Source organism: Galeopterus variegatus, unplaced genomic scaffold (assembly GCF_000696425.1).
Source record: "Galeopterus variegatus unplaced genomic scaffold, G_variegatus-3.0.2 Scaffold1252, whole genome shotgun sequence".
In the NCBI taxonomy this organism is placed as follows: domain Eukaryota; kingdom Metazoa; phylum Chordata; class Mammalia; order Dermoptera; family Cynocephalidae; genus Galeopterus; species Galeopterus variegatus.
In genome coordinates, this window is record NW_007727363.1 from 39,905 (window position 1) to 62,096 (window position 22,192).

Consider the following 22,192-nt stretch of genomic DNA (forward strand, 5'->3'; position numbering starts at 1 on the left):
CCACTGCACCCGAATGATTGTGAAAAGTTTGCCTTTTCTATCCCCTCCGTAAACTTTCAGTTTCCTGATCAGCGGTTTGAGTGGGTGGTGCTTCCCCAAGGCATGGCTAATAGTCCCTAATTTTGCCAAATGTTTGTAAAAAATCAATTATTAAAACAAAAAGGGGGAGGCACCAGCCCTCATCAGCAGTTGGGACAGGCACTCCTAACTTTAAACATCCTAAATTTTTCCAAAAATGAACCCATCTGCCTTCCAGAACCACTGGTCAGTTCAACCACCGTGCCCGGAAGTCCAAGTGCAGTGGAAAGACTCCTTAACAGGCCAGTGTAGGGGCCCTGACCCATTGCTAACTATGGGTCCAGGGTTTGGGTGTGTCTTACCCCTCAGTGAGTCAACCTCTATATAGGTCACAGCCAAAAGTCTTAAGTTCTTGCCAGACACCCAGGGTACGGAGGACCCTGAGGAGTTTGTTTGTATATTTCAGACTGCATTATGAACCCTTTGTGGATGCTCCAAGTGGCCACCCTCCTCGGGTCAACAAGGACAAGGGCCTCTGCCACCAGGGGAGGTCCCCACGAGTCAGCCAACCAAACCTGGGAGGTCATACAAGCCGCTACAGAACCAATGCGGATTGGATCTGCTATTTCTACAACAAGGAGGGCTATGTGCCGCCCTCAAAGAAGAGTATTGCTTCTACGCTGACCATTCTGGAGTGGTCAAAGATTCCCTAGCTAAGCTTAGAGAAGGGCTAGAAAAGCGCAAAAAAAGAGCGAGAAGCCAATAGTAATTGGTTCCAACGCTGGATTTCAAGTTCCCCATGGCTCACCACCCTGCTGTCCTCCCTGGTGGGCCCCCTAGCCTTATCTTAATCATCTTGGGGCCTTACGCCAATCTTTAAGGCTCTGCCCCACCCCCTGCTTGGCTGGATAGTCAATGACGGGTAAGATTTCCAGAGGGAAACAACCTAAGACAGGCACAGCCACCAGAGGGAATGGAGGCGAGGCTGGGAAGGTTAGCCGTCTCCAGCTGCCTTATTAAAACAAAAAGGGGGAGATGTGGGGCCTTAAAAACTAACGCCACCTTAAGTGACATTACAAGCAGCGCCATTATGGGCCCACAAGGGCATATTAACGTGGCAGCCTAAGACAGCGCTGGGAGGAAGTAGGGTGGGGGTGTCTGCGTGAACCTTGCCTTAGCCCTTATTGGCCAAATACACACTTCTGTGCTTGTGAACACTGCATGATTGCAATAGCTAGGCATTGAGACAGGATGCATGCTCTCATAACCTTTAAGCTGATTGGAGGATGTAAAAAACCTCCCTTCCCCATTTGCCTTGAAAAGCAAGTACTTGTGTGATAAAAAAACGGAACTGCTCAACAGAACCCCCACCATGTCTGAGTGTCCTTTAACTGGGCTGGTTGGGGCCGGCGGTGTGCTCACCTCTCTTCACGGCTCTCTTCCCCCATCTCCTTCCAAAGGGGACAGGAGGCAAAGAGGAATCCAGGCCATTTGCTTGCCCACCAAAAGGAATGAGGCTAGGGCTGTTCAGGTCGGCCGGTGGCAGACCCGACAAATGAATTTATGTTTGAATGGGAAAAAATACTGCTTGTTCTATAATAATTATTTCTGAGTATAAGATGCTCCCATTTGAAGCACGTATATAGTTTGAACAAACCCGCATTTTGTAAGAAACTGTAGGGAAAACATTTCTTGTATTGTGATGGGAATTAATACAGAAAATGTTATACTTCTGTAGAAAATACAGATGATGAAGTGTACAACTGCTGACTTATGAAGTAATAATAATTATGATGATGAGCAGGAGAAGAATGCTAATGAAAGTAGTTAATTTCTGGGAAATATGTTTAAGACCCTATGAGGCAAAGGTCAATAAGCCATTTTTAGACCCACATGCTGCATATTACCCCTCATCTAGAATGCTTTCAACAGTCCCATTAGCTTTCAGGTGGTCCTTTAAGGAAGTGTACTTACTTACTCAATACATGTTTAAATGAGTTAATTCATGCAAAGTTTGTACAAAGAGTTCCTGATATATGGTAAGCACTCAATAAAGATTTCCTATACAGTAGGAAGTTGGCTGCATAAAAATACAAGCTTATGTGTTTCCTAAAGTGAACTTCAAAGAGTAAATTAAACTAGGGGTTCTAGTGTAAGAATTATATATTGATAACTATAGTCACCTATGTAAACATGAAAATATTAAGTTCACTAAAGTTTCATAGATTCTATCCTTAATAGACGGTTTCTGAATTGTCTCTTTAATTGCTGCTGGCCATTTAGATCTTTTGAAAATACAGTTTCCCTTATTTAGAATTACTAGTATCTGTAAGGCAGAGATAATTTGAGTTTGTCGATTTTTATAGTACCTAAATAACTTCCAAATTTTACTTGATTGTGTTTGTCTAAAAAGGCCTTGTATTTATTTGTAGTTATATTGTAGACAAAAAGAGAGCCAGTCCAATAAGATGATCCTGGGGCTCCCATCACAATTAAATCCTGCAAGAAAAAGACAATTTATCATCAATTAAATGTTAAATCTCACCATCCAAAACCTCCTCAAGATACACAAAATTTTACATAAATAGTGAAGAGAATACATCTTTATAATAAATTCCTGAAATATGAGCATTTTATGAATTTAAAAACATATCAGGAAAAAAGCTAGGGAAGTTGACTAATGGATTTCCACCTGTAAATAGAATTTTGGAGAAGAAATTAAAATTCTCAGTTCACATTTATCAGTGGTTATTAAAAACCAAAGGTAGAATCAGTGAACACTAGAGTAAACTTTTGGGAGAAAGGCAATGTGGTTTCTATTAAAGAAAATCAAATGCAGGTAATTGGTTAGTGCTCATTATGAATATAATCATGCATTGCCAAAGAGTAAAAAATGGACTTAATTTATTTCAACTTGCAAAAAAACCACTGGCTAGTTTCCCTAACAATGTCAGCTTAGGGGGAAAAGTTCAATGGAATTTGGAGCACATTTCATTGTAAATAGGAATTCAGGAAAAGGAATCAGAAGGAAGGTTGGAATGAGCAGGCCCTTGACTGGTATAGCATGAAAACTTCCAGCAATCAAACCTATTTATCATATGTCCATGTCTCCTAAACAATCTCAAACTTACAAAAAAGTCAATTTAAATATAAAGAAAGCATTATTGTAATCATTTATTACAGAATGGTTACTATTTACAGAAATTATTAACCCAAAACTTGATACAGTCTGATCTCAATGGAGTCAGAAAACATTCATAAATTCATAATGATTTTTAGGAGAAACGGGGAGACTTGGAGGTTGAGTACAACTGTGTGAGAATATATCTAACTTTAGAGGATATATTTGCCTAAGTTAGCAAAACAAATAGCTGTAGCTACTTTAGATTTCCATTAAATTCTTAATGACAGTAATATTCTTTAGTATAAATTTTAGTTGGTTTTGTGTGGTATAGCTATCTAAATATGAATATTTTCTTAAAATATATGTGGAATATTAAGAGGTAAAAATTAAGTTGTAATACTCTGAAATTTAAGAGACGTTATGTACATGTTAAACAATTTTTCCTTCAAAACATAACATTAGTCTTTTAAACCTTTAGAAGAATTAAAGTTTCTATATGTAAATATTCATAGCATTTTTTTGAACTATTACCTCTGTGTAAAAACTAGATATTCCAGCTTGACATGATGCAAAATTTTCTCCAAATTTTCTCACTCTATCTGAAATGAAATATAAAACAATCCAGGACTTCATTTTAAAATAAAAACAATCTTTATAATTTTGTTTTTCTTGTAAATACATATATTTATGCCTTTTAAGGTCTATATTTTGTACTTTTTTTAAAATGGTAACTTTGATATCATTTAAGATCACAAATCTCTTCCATATTAATCTTTAAAATGTCCCTATAAAAGATAAAATATCTCCTGCCTCCCTCTTATGGGAAAAACACACAGCATACACTCAAATAATTTGTCAAGTGAGGACTTGTTAAGACAAGCAAACAGATATGATGTTGATGGAGTGGAGAGAAGGAAGGGTAAGGGAGGAATCGGTAAAGGAACATGAAAATCAACTACATTGTATATTGATAAAATAAAATTAAAAAAAAGAATTGGAAAATGTCTCATAGGAAAAAAGGGCTAATTCTGTATAGTAATTAGCTATTATAATATAAAAATGGAAGACTTTTGTGCTCAAACAAGAATACATTTGTTTTAATAAAGAATGGGGGGGTTATTAAGCAAAAAATAATAATTTGTCAAGTGAGGATTTAAGATACTGTTGGGATTTGTGACTTTAAGTCCATGTTTCCATTTTTGTGTTTATATATTTAAGGTGTACAACATGTTTTGATATACATATACATAGTAAAATTACTACACTCATGCAAATTAATATATCCTTCTCCTCACAGTGACCTTTTTTGTATGTGTAGGAGCACCTGAAATCTACTCTCTTGGCAAATTTCCAGTACACAGTACTAACTATAGTCCTCCTGGTGTACATTTGATCTCTAGACTCATTCATCTTCCATAACTGCAACTTTGTACCCTTTAACAAATATCTCCCCATTCTCCCACCTCCCAACCCTGGTAATTACCTTTCTACTGTCTGTTTCTATGTATTTGACTTTTTTAGATACTACATGGAAGTGAGATTATGCAGTATTCGTCTTTCTGTGCATGGTTTATTTCACTTAATGTCCTCCAGCTTCATCCATTTGTCACAAATGAAAAGACTTCCTTTTTTAAGGCTGAATAATATTGTGTATGTGTTCCCACACAATTCCTTATCCATTCATCTGTTGATGGACACTTTGTTTCTATAGCTTGGCTATTGTGAATGATGCTGCAATGAACATGGGAACACAGACATCTCTATGTCATGCTGATTTCATTTCCTTTGAGTATTTACTCAAAAGAGGGATTGCTGCAAATGGTAGTTCTATTTTTAATTTTTTTCAGGAACGTCCGTACTGTTTTCCATAATGGCTGGACCAATTTGCATTCCCACCAACAGTGTGAAAGAGTTCCCTTAACTCCACATCCTGGCCAATACTTGTCTCTTATCTTTTTGATAATAACCATTCTAAAAGGTGTAAAGTAATATCCCATTGTGGGTTTGATTTACATTTCCCTGATGATTAGTGATGTTAAGCACCTTTTCATGTACCTGTTGGCCATTCTGATGCCTTCTTTAGAAACAAAGCTATTCCAGTCCTTTGCCCATTTTTTAATCAGGTCATTTGTTTTTCTGCTATTGAGTTGGTGAGTTCTTTATATATTTTGGATATTAATACCTTAACAGATGCATGGTTTGCGAATATTTTCTCCCATTCTGTAGGTTATCTCTTCACTCTATTGATTGTTTCCTTGGCTGTGCAGAAGCTTTTAAATTTCATGTAGTCCCACTTGTTTATCTTTTGTTGCCTGAGCATTTGTTGTGATATCCAAAAAATCATTGCCCAGTCCAATGTCGAGAAGCTTTTCCCATTTGTCTTCTTCTAGGAGTTTTACTGTTTTAGGTCTTAACATTTTAGGCCAAAGCCTTGCTTCTTCTAAAGAACTGACATAGATATACTTCCATGTAAATAAGAATCAGGAGCACATCTTCCTTATGGCTTTGCTAACCAGAAAATTTAAATTGCTAAGTCATTTACAATTACCATTCCCTGCCATGATTTTTTACTCCTTTTTATATCTTACCTGATCCTATCTTTTACAATTTTAGATGTCCTAGGCTTATGCCATGTTGAATTTTTTTGTACAACGTAGCTAGGTATATCTGAGCAAAAATAAAAACTCTACTGTAAAATGTTTTAAAGTGTAAATCATTAGGAAACTATTAGGAAAAAAGGATAATAAACATACAGAAACCTAGACTGAGTCATACTGCAATTGAGAATTTAATATTCACCTTTTATCTTTTTAGCATCCAAAGACAAAATAGTAATATGTACAGTATAAGATTCTCCATGACATCAAATTTCAGGGAGGAAAGATCCCAATATTATTAGAATCAATAACTGAATTCAAATACTTAGCCAAAGTTTTGTCAGCTAATAAAATTTTTCTTTGGAATCTGGGTTTTTGTTGTTCTTGTTAAAAAAAAAATTGGAAATTGGCATTCATATATATTTATTCATTTTCTAAATACACATTTTTATAATTTTAGTTTTGTTGCAGATATCATTTTTAATGCTCTGTTTTCAACCCTAACATTACTCACTTCAGTTATTAACATCCTCCTAGCTCCGTACATACTGGTGTTACCGACAGCATAATATTTCCATAGCAAAGACTTTTCAAACTTACACACATCAATCTCTTGCTATTTTGAAGAATACATGTGAATTAAAAAATAAATAAATAAAAAGAGAAAGAGAGTATATACTGGAAGGATTTGCTTACACTTATACTTTGAATCTTTCTGATTACTCTTGGATGCAAACCTAAATAGCTTTTTCCTTTCTAATCAGATTTTCAATGTAATTTCATGATTTTACGCGTCCAATATTTGCTGGGCATTAGACTCACTTACACTGAATTGAAAATAAATTTAATGCAATAGTAGGTACTTACCAACTAGATTCCAGAATTATTCAAATTAAGCTGTAGAATTTCTATTTCTAAAAGAACGAAGTACATTTCTGAAAGCTAATGCTACTACAATTAGGAAAAGGAAGAAATATTTTGAGTATTTAAAGTATACTTCAAAGATCTCCCTCTCTCCCTCTCTGAGCATCCAAGGTTGAAAGTTAAAAATGAACTAAAAGGCATTCACTTATTTCTCTTGATCCAGTTATTATCAAAATAATGCCTTACCTTGATAGCATGGAGCTATTCTTTTACTCAGTTCTGCTCGTAAATCAGAGGGCATTCCATAGCAAACACCAGTGGGGAGCTCATTTTCATTCTTTATGTAAAATATATTTTTCCATCTATGCCCACAAGTCTGGATAAAGTAAAAGTAGACCAAATTATGTGAAAGTTGCACCCGGATATCTAATTTCACGATTAACCAGTGGACCAATTTCAATACCTACCACGATGGATCCATTTTCTCCCGGCTGTCTGGAAAGTGTGACCCCCAACCACTGATTGTCTCTATCTCCCAAACAAGTTTTTCCACAAGGTTCTCCATTAGGGCTACCTATAGCATTTGAAAATAATTTTATCATCAGTTTTCTTGAAAACAAAGTTATTCTACAAGAGCAGAGAAAACAAGTGCGTGCTTTCACCCCCAATATTTTTCCTTCACCTCCTTCTCTGTTGTCTTAAATTCAGTGCACATGTTGGGGGTAAATGTGAGTTACTCTGTGCCAACATAATTGTTCTCTCATACAAGGTGAGTCTTGTGTGTAGAAATAACCTCCGACTGGTAGCACCATGAAGAGAAGGCTTCAATGAGATAGGAGATAGCTAACCAACATGACTAGGAGCAGGGGAAGACCAGTTAAAACCAACGTAGGCTGTACAAATCTCACTGCAGAGTCTTATGCTTGGAAAAGAATTTGCACTTTTGTTTTGACCACTTATTTAACAATGTAAGCAACATCACCAGAGCACTTCTAAAAACATTTTTTGTATTGAGTCATTAAGAATAGAAAGACTACAATATGGCCTTCTGCAATTAAGGCACAGTTTATTGGAGCTAGAAGGTGATGATGGTTGAGCATGCAAAAAGTGGAACATATAAATAGCATACTAATAATGCATGGCATTTAAAACAAGCTGCCCTATGGTTTACATTTAGTGGAATGTGACTCGTGTTTTTAACAAAGATTAAAAAAAACTTGGAAACCCAGATTATTTCAGTAGGAAATATAAAGCTTCAATAGGCACTTTGGCAAATACATGAATAGCCAGGAAGTCAAACATAAATAAATTACTCATGTGCTATATAGTACTTATTCCATCTGTGCTTAATTCCAATAGCAGGTAGATATATTAGCATCAATTTAATTGGGTAAGCACGTGGAACGTGGGTTTGTTTGTTTAACTTTGAGCACTGGTCACTAGATACCAAGTGTTCATACATTTATGGTGACCATTCTCTATATCATCAGGTACTCTGTCTCCTCCTATGGCCTTGACCCCTAGATACCATTTCCTGGGCAAACTCAGAATACCTTTAGAGATAAGGCTAATATTTAAAAAGTGAAATTATTTGAACTAAATCTCCTGGGTAGAAGAGATTTTATTTAAGGAGTATGGGAAGATGTTTGTGTATACATTGGATGTATACACAATGTCACAATCTCTCCAAATGTCATTAGGGAAAAGCAAAACCCTTAAACACAGATGAACTGAAGAAAGTCTCCTGGCTCCTGCTCTGGAGTTTCTGATTCAGTAGGTCCAAGTGAGGCCCTGACTATCTCAGGTGGTTCTTATGGTCAGAAACACTGTTACAGTGGAATGTAAATAATGTTTTTCTGGACAGCTTTACTGTAGAATAACAACAACCTCTACTAATTGGTAATGGTTCCCTGGAGGGCTAGACTAAGGTTAAGTCTGATCAGAGTACTGGGGTTAATTAGCAATGTCTGCTACCGGAATAGGAAGGGAGTCTTGCAGCCCAAACCTTGACAAAGATGGTCCAGGTGGACACACAAAGTTTCTGTGTTAAAATGAAGAAAGGAAGAAAGGAAGGGAGGAAAGAGAAAGAAGGAATGAAGAAAAAAAATCAATTGTAGTATGTGTGTCTGGTGCATAAGGTCTATGCAGGGAGTTGTTATTATGGCTACATGATGCCAAACTGATGCAAGTGAAAAATGAATAAGAATAACAAACAAGAAATTTTGATCGTCACTGTGATGCAATTTTTAGTTTGACTTTTCACTAAAATCACCAGTTATTTTTTCACTAATGTCAAAACCAGATGATAAATGGAAGATTCAGTCTACCTGAAGTTCCTTATCTACCACAATAAACATATCTATCAACGAAATAACTTCTCTGAAAATACCAAAGTCTTTCTAAGAGTATAGTCAACACTCAGTGAACTAAGACAATTGAGCAGGAAGAAAAGTAAGAACAGGAGAGGATGGAGCTCACAAAGAACACACAGTCTCTCTTGAAATATGCTCCACTTCATGGACACTCATTAAGATTACGCCCAATATTTAGAAACAAATTAAATCTTCTGGAGAAAGCTACCCAAAAGTTTAAAAATAATAAACAGGCAATTGTTTAGAACTATAAAATACTATGTAAATTCCTTTATGAAATTGGCCTAAAAGTTCTTATGTGCAAAAATAGCATATTGTTACTGTCTGTCTCAGCCAAGCTCACTGTTGTGTAGATTTTTAAATGAAGACTAGAGATAGTTTTGCATTATTAAGCTATTTTCTGTGTAATATTCTGTGTTGCCTCCTCCCTGTTTTAGTTTTAGCTCCCCCAGGTGACATCACAATGTCATCACTGGTCAGTCTCACACTTAGGTTCACACATATCTCAAACTACTCACTTTCCCACTTTATTAATGTCACTTCCCTCAAACATCTTCCCCCCCCCCCACTCCTGAGCATCTCTCGGATCTCTGGGAGAAGAGCCACTACATCACTTGGCTATTTTAGGATGAGTCCTATGTGGTCTCACCACAGTCCTGGGATTTTACTTCCAGTATGGCTCATGCCCTCTCTTCTTTTGCTCCTTATTCTAGGTTTAAAATAATGATTTTTTAGAAACAGGGGAACAAATAGCCCTCCAGAAGCCACAAGAAAGAGATGTTTAACCTAAGAATAAATGTGGTAAAGCTTTCCCAAGAATCCAATGGTGTGGCTGATTCAGCCTTGAGTGGAAGAGATTTCAAACAGAAAAACAAATGGTGGGTCTGTAAGTGGTGGATAGGGGAGTGGGGTTAAATGCCACTAGACGTAATGTCACATCTGTTTGTTACTTTCTGGTTTCAAACAATAGATGCCGTCTAATATAGAGATATCTGATTCATGGTAATTAACTTTCAAAAATATACCATATATTTACTGTTAATCCAGTCTTGGATAACTGAGAGATGACTCTTAGCATCAGCAATCAAGGGCCCTTAGACATACAGGATGTGACCACTCAGAGGAAATTATGGTAAAATTGATTAATATCCTGTAGGAAGAAGGATTTTCCTTTTTGTTGGAGTTAACTACATTTATTTACAATTATGCTGGCCTACTTCCAAGGGTTAGTAAATAGTGAACTCATTCATCTTGGCCAGGACTGTGGTCCTCATTCCACCCCCAGCACACAGGCCAGAATGTGTGCTGAAAATGGGGAGGCCAATAAATGAAAAACAATTTAAAGCTTCGATTGTGGTTTGACCAAGCATCCTCTATTGGTGGTACGTATCTGAATTTGTAATGTGTGTACAAAAGGATGAACACAAAGGCAAAAAGGAAATTCATGAAAACAAAGTCATCAAATGATTATTCTCCCACAAGAGAAGCAAAAACTAAATATAATAAGTGAGCAAATACATAGTCACATTTAAATATGTTTCTCTTTTTCACTTTTTGTTTGTTTTGCTTTCTTATAACATAGTTGATTGTACATACCTGTGGGGTAAGGAGGGTGGCAAAAAAAAAAATTACATTGTATAATGTTGAATATACTAATTATCCTGATTTGAGCACCATATTTTGCACAGGTAATGACATTCCATCCTTTTCACTTCTTAACACTGCTTCGACCATAGCGGCATCTCCCAACTTCATTGCTAACATTGAGGTACTTTCAGACTAGTTACAAGACAGAATCAGTTCAAAGGACATCCTAACAGTCCTCCTGTTCTGGGTCTTTTCTCAATTTCTGAAAAATTTCCCCCTATTCTTTAGTAGTGCCTGCAGAATCTTGACAGAAGAGGTAAGACCTTCCTGTCATCAGCTTATGTTCAGGGCCTCTACAAGGCTTTCCTCCCTCAACCTTGCAAGCTCCCAAGTCCACTCCTCCACCACGTGGTCCTCAGCCTTGATTGGACATTAGAACCGTCGGACATGAATTTTTAAAAATATCAACATCTGGGCCCCACTCCCAGAGGCTCAGATCTGTTGTGTCAGGTTGCGATACAGACATCAGAATTTTTTTTTAAAGCTCTGCACGCAGTTGTAGTATACAGTTGGACTTGTGAGCAACTGCTCTACAATGTAGATGTTATATAATACCTTTTCCTGTATTATATATTTGAAAAAAAAACTACTGTTTTGAAAATAATTGTAATGTCTTTTTGTCCCCCTTTCTGCCTTGGTTTCAGCTAGATATTGAAATAAAATATCAAATGTTAAGCAAATTTTCTTCATGTAGAAATACAGTATTACTAATTTGGTCAAAAATGATGATTATTTGAACTGTCATAAGAAAGCTAATTCTCATGAATTTCCTTGACAGAATACCATAAAAAATTCAGATTATCTTTATATTTTACCCAAATGTCATGATGAAATGATTTATAGTCTGGTTTTCAATTCAGCTCATACATTACTAATCTAAACTCTTAGTAAATCAAATCAGCTCCATAATTGAAAAAGTACTTTACATGGTTTAACATAAAAGAGGTCAGCAGAAATTAACATGTGATAATTTTCCATGCTTTCATACAACTAGAATGACTAATTCTTAACACAGTTGAATGCATTTTCCCAGTAGACATTAAATTTTAAAAGGCCACATAAAAACCATTCCCCTTACTGTAAAAATTAAGCCCATCTTTCTCTTTACTTTTTTTCTTTTGGAAAATAAAAAATAAAAACATATGCTTACTATTTCATTTTTTTATTTCCACCTACTGATTTGTATCAATATATGGAAATGTGTATAGAAATGTGAATAAGTGATAATTTTGATAAAAGAAAACAATGTTAGTATAAAGCCAATTAGACAGGTGTGCTCTTTACTCCCCCCCCCACCCTTTTTTATCTTGTTTCTTGTTATTCACATCACCAGTTTTAATGTCATTGCTCCAAGTGCCAAAAATGTGACAAGGACTATGGAACACTATATATTTGATCTTGTATGTCACCTCCACAAGGGCAGATTGACCATTTTGTTGACCATGGCATTCCAACATCTCAAAAACACATGCACACAGTAGGCACGAACTCAATATGTACTTGCTGAGGGAGGGAATTTTGAAATATATTATACTACCACAAAAATCCTTTATTAGAATGCATTACTGAAAAAATTTCAAACTCTCAGGGATCTAAGCTTTATGAAGAGGTCTTTCCCCTTCTCTACTATTCTTCCCTATTTCTCTTTCAAAATGTTATTTCCTTAAGTTTTAAGATAGTAATAGATGGTTTGAAGGGAAACAGCATTCGAGAGTTTGAAGATCTTTACAAGGTGTGATTTGTGAGTAGGACAGACTAAGACTGAGAATCAGCTGGGGTCCACAGGAGATGCCTGTCTCAGAGGCTTTCTGCAAGAACTGGGGAGTAAATAAGATAATATCTGTGACGTGCATAGACAAGAGCTTGGCAGGGAAGCCACACAAATATTAATTGATGTTGACATCATTATTACTATTATTTTAAGGATTAAGCTAAACATATTTTTATGCTGCACACGTCATGGCATACTTCCTCCTCCATAAAATATATGTGACACAGTGCTATTGGGAAGCCTTATTACACATGTTAACTCATTTTATTCTCACAGCAGTAGTAGAGGATGACTGTATTATCAATCCTACTTTTTAGATGGAAAAATGGACTCTTAAGTCAAATTACTTGCCTGAATCCACGGGGCTGGTAAATGGAATAAATTAGAATAAAAAATAATGCCTTTGATCTCTAAGTTACTTCCCATTACTCTATAGCATGTAAATAGAACTCTACAAATGTTTCAGACATATGAGTGAACTAAAATCACTTCCGCTTCCTAAATCTTTTTTTCAGCTGAAAATGTGTAAAATAGCACCAATTTACCCAGACTGTACAGTCAACTTTCTGTGGTTCAAGAAAAATGTCATTTACTTGGTCCCTGTCTTGCCCTGCCCTTTTCCTCCATTTAGATCAGTCCTCAATATTTTGGCATTTTCACCGAAAAAATACCGAGGGAAAAGGTCAGACTCAAAGCTCTTTCTATAACTCGTTGACAGCTCCAGTGAAACATTTTGTGGGTGGGGGAGCCTGGGACTTTTACAATGCAATTAAATGTTTGGTTTATCTGCCTGCATCACCATCCTGAGGCTTCCTGATCAGTTCAGATGTCTGACTGGGGCTATCATTCTGGCTTTCTGGGTACTAAGACAACATACACACATATCTGATCTTTCAAAACTCACAATGTGATTTCATGTTTCAGTAAATTAGGGAAAGCCCTAAGTTCCACCAATTACATGTGCTTTAAGTTGAAATTCTATTCCACTGAAAGATGAGTCTGATACATTTCAAACTCTTCCAGTCCAAAATTTTTCTTAAATAAAATAATCCTGCAAAATGAATGACCCTTATTCTATTCTACATTCTATAGAATCATTTACTCAAAATATCTTTTTTCAGAGAAGCAATTACTGAATGGAAATAATCCTACAGTTTCTTCACCTACATAAATACAGAATGTTAGAAAAACATATGTAGATTAAAAGTGAGAAAATCAATTCAAGTATGACAATACTATAAAACCTACCATCGCAAGGCTATTAGGATTACAGAAGTTTATGCCTGTACATGCAAGATTGCCTGGCACCTAGTAGGTGTTCAATAAATAGTAAATGCTTCTACTCCCCAGGGTACCTACATTACATTGACTGTGACTAAGCCACCAGAGGGCACTCACAGTGCTGCCAGATTTGATCTGAAGCCTTCAGTTGTTTAATCCAAAAGGCCCCTGAATTTAATTTTTCCTACCAAACCCTGATTACTATTTTAATCCATTATATTATATTTACTATATTAAACTATGTACTTTTCTCACACATCTAATTAAACATGGTGGTAGTGTTTCTAAAAGATAACAATGATGTTTATAAATTAATTGCAATATAAATAATTTTGGGTAATGAAAAGTAAAATACCCAAGTTTTAGAGGTGATACAGGACACGAAAGCACTAAACTTCCAAAACTTTTTCTCCAGCTAGTCTGGTAGCAAACAACAGTCAAAATATTAAAACATCAAAATTAGAAACTTATCTCAAAATATTTTCTTTTTGGAAAAACATGTATTTAAATGTCATTCTCACATTGCTTAAGCAAAATCAAAATGGCTAATCATCATGCTCAATTTATGTGAGAAATAGTTCATACAATCATAGGCCTGAAAAGGTCAGCTATTTCAGTCCTCTGTTATTTTATTTTTATTATATTCTACTTAGAAAGAGAATTCAATGCAGAGGTAAATGTCCCCAGAGAGTACTGCCAAGCTTTAGGGTTGCAATTTTACAAATCTGGGTTGATCCTGAATCAACAGTAGGCCTCAGAATCCTAGAAAACTTGGTTACTTGTGAGCTTAATTCTAGGTTCAGAGAGACAACTTCAAAATAAGTGACAACTTCAAAATCCTACAGAAAACCTACATGTCTTTTTTAATAACTACAGCAGAAAAATGTACCCTGACTGATACATTTGGTGAGTATAATTTACAGAGGAATAGTTACTCTCTAATTACTAATATTTATTTTATGATTAGTATGTGCCAAGTACAGTTTTAATACATGTGAATACACACATTAACACATTTAATTTTCATAACACCCCATTGAGGTAGATATTATCATTATCATCATCCCAATTTTATGCATGGAGGAAGGTAAAACCAGGGGAGACTAAGCATTTTGCCCAAGGTAACACCACTAATACCTAGAGGAAGGAAGGATTCAGCCCCACACTATTTATCACCACCCTGTGCTGCTTTACAATGATTTGCTGTTAGCACTTCTCTGCTAGGAATCCAAAGATGGACATTATTAATAATCCTTTATTATATTATATAATTTCTAAAATAACCTACTTCTAAAATATTATAACGTTAACTTCCAACATTAGAAAATAAGAAAATTGTGGGCCGACCCTGTGGCTCACTCGGGAGGGTGCGGCACTGGGAGCGCAGTGGCATGGAGGCCGCGGGTTCGGATCCTATATAGGACTGGCCGGTGTGCTCACTGGCTAAGTGCGGTGCAGGCGACATCAAGTCAAGGGCTGCGATCCCCTTACTAGTCACACACACACACACACAAAAAAAAAAAACTAAAAAAAAGAAAATAAGAAAATTGTCTACTTCCATGGTTCAATTAATCTCTTGGATTTAAAGATTTATTTGAACTGCCCTGTCTGCAGCCTGTGACCATCCATCTGGGACCTGTGTGACCCAGGCTCATACTCTGTGGTTGATGGTCAAAGTGGGTAGGTGGGTGGGGCTGACCCTGGAGTCCAGGAGACTGTCACTGTGGGTACCAAAATGGCATAACTGAGATAAGGTGAATAAGTGACAAATAAAGCCAGTTTTTTGCAAGCTGAAGTAAATAAATATAAATAAAGATTTATTTGAAAAACTATCACTAATGTATGGATACCATTTTGAATACCTTTGAAGCAAGAACAACACAAACATGTAAACAGAAAAAAACTCCAGGGAAATCTGCTTGAATTTAATTAAAAAAATTTTTTTGAAGGAAGTCAGGAAGATAGCAAGGATTTAAGATATGTGAGAGAAATGAAAATCAGTGAGAAATCTGTCACATTGTCCTGACCAGTAGAGGGTCAGACTGTGATGAAGAGTCACAGATAAAAGACATTTCTCTATGTAGAGTTTAAGGGGTAGAATAAGAGTTTGCAGAGATAGTAACTGGTAGACAAAATGACTGCTAGAAAACTCACAAGAAAGCAAAGTGGGATCAAGGAGAGGTAGACTCAGAAAAGTTACACAAAAGACGGTCTACACTGACAAAGGTATTCTACATAGGGCATAATTTTAAAAAGATATATCTAACCCACTTCACACGAGGAGTCCCATGAAAGGAATTTGAAAACGAAGTCTACCATCTTACTATTTCTGAACATAATTCATTGTGAATTATAGTATTTCATGATATTTATATCAAAAAGATGTCCTATCATTTTTTTAAATACTTGGGCATAAACTGAGGACATCAGAACAAACACACTGCGCCCAGTCCTGTCACTTTTAAATCCACTTCCATGGTCTAATTTGATGTTTGCGGCCATTCTTAAAATAAAAAAACCCTGCTCTTAAAGACAGTCAGTTCCAAGCTCCCCATCTCATGAGTGGGTGTTACTATTTGGATTTCTCAGAGTGAGTAGGTAAAAACCCACCGCCGACCTAGACTCCTTGGAATAATGCTGCAATGTGCAGCCAGTCCCAGAGGATACAAACCAAATCTGAGAGCTGTGTCCATCCATTTCACATTTATTGAGCTCATGCTATGTGCTACTGAAAACCAGTTCAGAACTGCTCTATTACTCAGATTTCACTCCACCAGGAAGCCTTCTCTCATTCAATTTCTTCTCACCACTACATGTGTGTGTCTCTTTCATCATGCTTATTATATCATAGCTAATTATCTGTTTACTTATCTCTCCTGTCATCTAGACCTAGTTCTTTGAGGACTTTGACTGTGCCTTATTCAACTTTGTATTTCCAGTACACAGCATAAGTAATCCATAAAATGTGTTGTATGAAGGAAAAACCCAGTTAAAAGAGTTGTTGACACTTGCTATCATTCCTCACTTCTCCTCAACCCTCTACAGTCTGGCTTCACTACAAAAACTGGCCTTACCAAGGTTATTAATGAACTGATTCTCTCTAAATCCAATGAAACCTCATACATTCGTATTTTGCTTGATGTCTTAATACTGCCAACCATCACTTCTCAAAATACTCTCATCCTTTGACTTCCATAATGCCTCATTGACCTAATTTCCCTGCTACCTTTTTGGCTTTTCTTTTTTTCTCCAGTGGTTCTTAACCATGGATGAATACTAAAATCATCTGGGGATCTCTGAAAACTCCTGATGCCCTACGTAGACTGCCCCCAGAGATTTCATTAGTTGGGGATGGGGCCACTAGAACTGGTATTCTTAAAGCTCTGCAGGAGAATTTAAGATGCAGCCAGAGTCAAGCAGCTCTACTCATATTCTAGCTACTTCTCAAAGTGTAGGAGTCCTCAGGGATCTACCCTCGGCCTTCTGATCTCGTCAACCTAGAGAGTTCCCCAGTTAAGCTAATTTACCTCCATGGCGTTGATTACCACCTCTGTCTAGGTCAATTACTCTAACCTCTGAATTGTCGGGTACAGATCTCTCTCTTGCCCACCACACCCATACATCCGACCAATTCGTAGACATTTAGTTCCATGTCTCATAGGAATCTCAAGCCAATGAAACTCATTATTTTGCCAGAAAACCTGCTGCTCTTTCTTTTTTTAGTACATAGCATGGTCATTCATCCAACAGCCCAACACAGAACCTCGTGTAACATCTTTGAAAACTTCTCCCTCATCTTGCTCATTCAGTAATTACCAAGTGCTGTTGAATCTGTGTTCTAAATATCTGTAGAATCTTTATTTTTCTCCATTCCTCCTGCCACCATGCTATACAGCCACCTATTATCTATAGCCTAAATTATAACAAAATCTTCCTACAACTGTCTCATTACGTTCAGTCATGACTTTACTACAAAACATTCACTACTTTGCAATCAGAAGAATCTGTCAAACTTAAACACCTTAGGATAAATTCATACTTACAAAGTTGTACCAGAAACAATCCCTGTCTATCTCTCCAACCTACTCTCCACTTCACACTCCATAGCCCAACTGTACACACTTCTCTTTCAGCTCTTCAAAGCCTCCATGCTCTTGAAGACCTCGAGTCTTCACGCACAGTTTGCTGTGTCTGGCACAATTTCCCATAACCTCTTCCTCTGACTAACTCCTGATTGTGACTCAGTTCCCCACTTAAACATCAGTTCCTTAGAAACATATCACCTTATTCACCTAAATAGATTAGGTCTTATCACCACACTTTCCTGTGATAACCTAACTTATAGACTGTAAACCCCTTGGGGCAAGGAGCATGTTTCTTTTATATGCCCAGATTCTAGCTATTCAGTATCACTCATTAAATGACTGAATGAATAAACAATCCACACGGACAATGGAGTGCCATATCTGGCCCCAGAACTATTGCCAAGGGGAGAGATTTCTCAATCACTGGGAATATCACCCAGTGACCAAGTACATTTAAGGCAAAAAATAAAATGCATTTAGAAAGCCTCATCACTCAAGTTAGGTGGAAACTTCATCCTTTTGGAGATAAAGTTTGGAAAAATGCTGGAAATTGGGGAACTTCTTTCTGTTAACCTTATGGTTTATTAATGGAGCTCTCTATCTTGGTTTTATACATAAGTAGTATAGCAGCCTATGCTCAAGGTTGATTTTTTTTTTTTTTTTTGTCTTTGTTACTGACCGGTAACGGGATCGCAACCCTCGGTGTCGCGCCCGTACCGGGGACCGGCAACGGGATCGCAACCCTCAGCATCGCGCCCTCACCACACTCAGCCAGTGAGCGGGAACCGGTCTCCACATGGGATCCGAACCCTCGGCGGGAGCGCCGCCACGCTCCCAAGTGGCGCACTCTCCAGTGCGCCACCGGGCTGGCCCAAGGTTGATTTTTTTAAATGACCAATTTGCATCAATCTCAGCTTCATAAGCTACAGTTTAAAGCATGAGGGTACTTCAAAAAGTTAATTCTATTCTTTCATGAGCTTTTTTTTTTTCCTTTTTTTGTCTTTTTTTCGTGTCCGGCAACAGATCGCAACCCTGAGTGTCACGCCCGTACCGGACCGGGACCGGCAACGGGATTNCTTTACAATGATTTGCTGTTAGCACTTCTCTGCTAGGAATCCAAAGATGGACATTATTAATAATCCTTTATTATATTATATAATTTCTAAAATAACCTACTTCTAAAATATTATAACGTTAACTTCCAACATTAGAAAATAAGAAAATTGTGGGCCGACCCTGTGGCTCACTCGGGAGGGTGCGGCACTGGGAGCGCAGTGGCATGGAGGCCGCGGGTTCGGATCCTATATAGGACTGGCCGGTGTGCTCACTGGCTAAGTGCGGTGCAGGCGACATCAAGTCAAGGGCTGCGATCCCCTTACTAGTCACACACACACACACACAAAAAAAAAAAACTAAAAAAAAGAAAATAAGAAAATTGTCTACTTCCATGGTTCAATTAATCTCTTGGATTTAAAGATTTATTTGAACTGCCCTGTCTGCAGCCTGTGACCATCCATCTGGGACCTGTGTGACCCAGGCTCATACTCTGTGGTTGATGGTCAAAGTGGGTAGGTGGGTGGGGCTGACCCTGGAGTCCAGGAGACTGTCACTGTGGGTACCAAAATGGCATAACTGAGATAAGGTGAATAAGTGACAAATAAAGCCAGTTTTTTGCAAGCTGAAGTAAATAAATATAAATAAAGATTTATTTGAAAAACTATCACTAATGTATGGATACCATTTTGAATACCTTTGAAGCAAGAACAACACAAACATGTAAACAGAAAAAAACTCCAGGGAAATCTGCTTGAATTTAATTAAAAAAATTTTTTTGAAGGAAGTCAGGAAGATAGCAAGGATTTAAGATATGTGAGAGAAATGAAAATCAGTGAGAAATCTGTCACATTGTCCTGACCAGTAGAGGGTCAGACTGTGATGAAGAGTCACAGATAAAAGACATTTCTCTATGTAGAGTTTAAGGGGTAGAATAAGAGTTTGCAGAGATAGTAACTGGTAGACAAAATGACTGCTAGAAAACTCACAAGAAAGCAAAGTGGGATCAAGGAGAGGTAGACTCAGAAAAGTTACACAAAAGACGGTCTACACTGACAAAGGTATTCTACATAGGGCATAATTTTAAAAAGATATATCTAACCCACTTCACACGAGGAGTCCCATGAAAGGAATTTGAAAACGAAGTCTACCATCTTACTATTTCTGAACATAATTCATTGTGAATTATAGTATTTCATGATATTTATATCAAAAAGATGTCCTATCATTTTTTTAAATACTTGGGCATAAACTGAGGACATCAGAACAAACACACTGCGCCCAGTCCTGTCACTTTTAAATCCACTTCCATGGTCTAATTTGATGTTTGCGGCCATTCTTAAAATAAAAAAACCCTGCTCTTAAAGACAGTCAGTTCCAAGCTCCCCATCTCATGAGTGGGTGTTACTATTTGGATTTCTCAGAGTGAGTAGGTAAAAACCCACCGCCGACCTAGACTCCTTGGAATAATGCTGCAATGTGCAGCCAGTCCCAGAGGATACAAACCAAATCTGAGAGCTGTGTCCATCCATTTCACATTTATTGAGCTCATGCTATGTGCTACTGAAAACCAGTTCAGAACCAAAGATGGACATTATTCCAACTCCTTGGAATAATGCTGCAATGTGCAGCCAGTCCCAGAGGATACAAACCAAATCTGAGAGTTGTGTCCATCCATTTCACATTTATTGAGCTCATGCTATGTGCTACTGAAAACCAGTTCAGAACTGCTCTATTACTCAGATTTCACTCCACCAGGAAGCCTTCTCTCATTCAATTTCTTCTCACCACTACATGTGTGTGTCTCTTTCATCATGCTTATTATGTCATAGCTAATTATCTGTTTACTTATCTCTCCTGTCATCTAGACCTAGTTCTTTGAGGACTTTGACTGTGCCTTATTCAACTTTGTATTTCCAGTACACAGCATAAGTAATCCATAAAATGTGTTGTATGAAGGAAAAACCCAGTTAAAAGAGTTGTTGACACTTGCTATCATTCCTCACTTCTCCTCAACCCTCTACAGTCTGGCTTCACTACAAAAACTGGCCTTACCAAGGTTATTAATGAACTGATTCTCTCTAAATCCAATGAAACCTCATACATTCGTATTTTGCTTGATGTCTTAATACTGCCAACCATCACTTCTCAAAATACTCTCATCCTTTGACTTCCATAATGCCTCATTGACCTAATTTCCCTGCTACCTTTTTGGCTTTTCTTTTTTTCTCCAGTGGTTCTTAACCATGGATGAATACTAAAATCATCTGGGGATCTCTGAAAACTCCTGATGCCCTACGTAGACTGCCCCCAGAGATTTCATTAGTTGGGGATGGGGCCACTAGAACTGGTATTCTTAAAGCTCTGCAGGAGAATTTAAGATGCAGCCAGAGTCAAGCAGCTCTACTCATATTCTAGCTACTTCTCAAAGTGTAGGAGTCCTCAGGGATCTACCCTCGGCCTTCTGATCTCGTCAACCTAGAGAGTTCCCCAGTTAAGCTAATTTACCTCCATGGCGTTGATTACCACCTCTGTCTAGGTCAATTACTCTAACCTCTGAATTGTCGGGTACAGATCTCTCTCTTGCCCACCACACCCATACATCCGACCAATTCGTAGACATTTAGTTCCATGTCTCATAGGAATCTCAAGCCAATGAAACTCATTATTTTGCCAGAAAACCTGCTGCTCTTTCTTTTTTTAGTACATAGCATGGTCATTCATCCAACAGCCCAACACAGAACCTCGTGTAACATCTTTGAAAACTTCTCCCTCATCTTGCTCATTCAGTAATTACCAAGTGCTGTTGAATCTGTGTTCTAAATATCTGTAGAATCTTTATTTTTCTCCATTCCTCCTGCCACCATGCTATACAGCCACCTATTATCTATAGCCTAAATTATAACAAAATCTTCCTACAACTGTCTCATTACGTTCAGTCATGACTTTACTACAAAACATTCACTACTTTGCAATCAGAAGAATCTGTCAAACTTAAACACCTTAGGATAAATTCATACTTACAAAGTTGTACCAGAAACAATCCCTGTCTATCTCTCCAACCTACTCTCCACTTCACACTCCATAGCCCAACTGTACACACTTCTCTTTCAGCTCTTCAAAGCCTCCATGCTCTTGAAGACCTCGAGTCTTCACGCACAGTTTGCTGTGTCTGGCACAATTTCCCATAACCTCTTCCTCTGACTAACTCCTGATTGTGACTCAGTTCCCCACTTAAACATCAGTTCCTTAGAAACATATCACCTTATTCACCTAAATAGATTAGGTCTTATCACCACACTTTCCTGTGATAACCTAACTTATAGACTGTAAACCCCTTGGGGCAAGGAGCATGTTTCTTTTATATGCCCAGATTCTAG

General features: G+C 37.4%; 1 protein-coding gene across 1 annotated transcript in view; it reads right to left on the reverse strand.

Moving 5' to 3' along the window:
* Positions 1–22,192, reverse strand: part of LOC103592980 (integrin alpha-4-like) — a 65,335-nt gene that overhangs the window by 36,886 nt on the left and 6,257 nt on the right. The window contains exons 3-6 of the mRNA XM_008575886.1: positions 7,071–7,177; positions 6,850–6,979; positions 3,674–3,741; positions 2,388–2,517 (exon numbers count right to left, since the gene is read on the reverse strand). Coding sequence (XP_008574108.1) covers positions 2,388–2,517; positions 3,674–3,741; positions 6,850–6,979; positions 7,071–7,177 — 435 coding nt within the window. The remainder of the gene's footprint in view (positions 1–2,387; positions 2,518–3,673; positions 3,742–6,849; positions 6,980–7,070; positions 7,178–22,192) is intronic.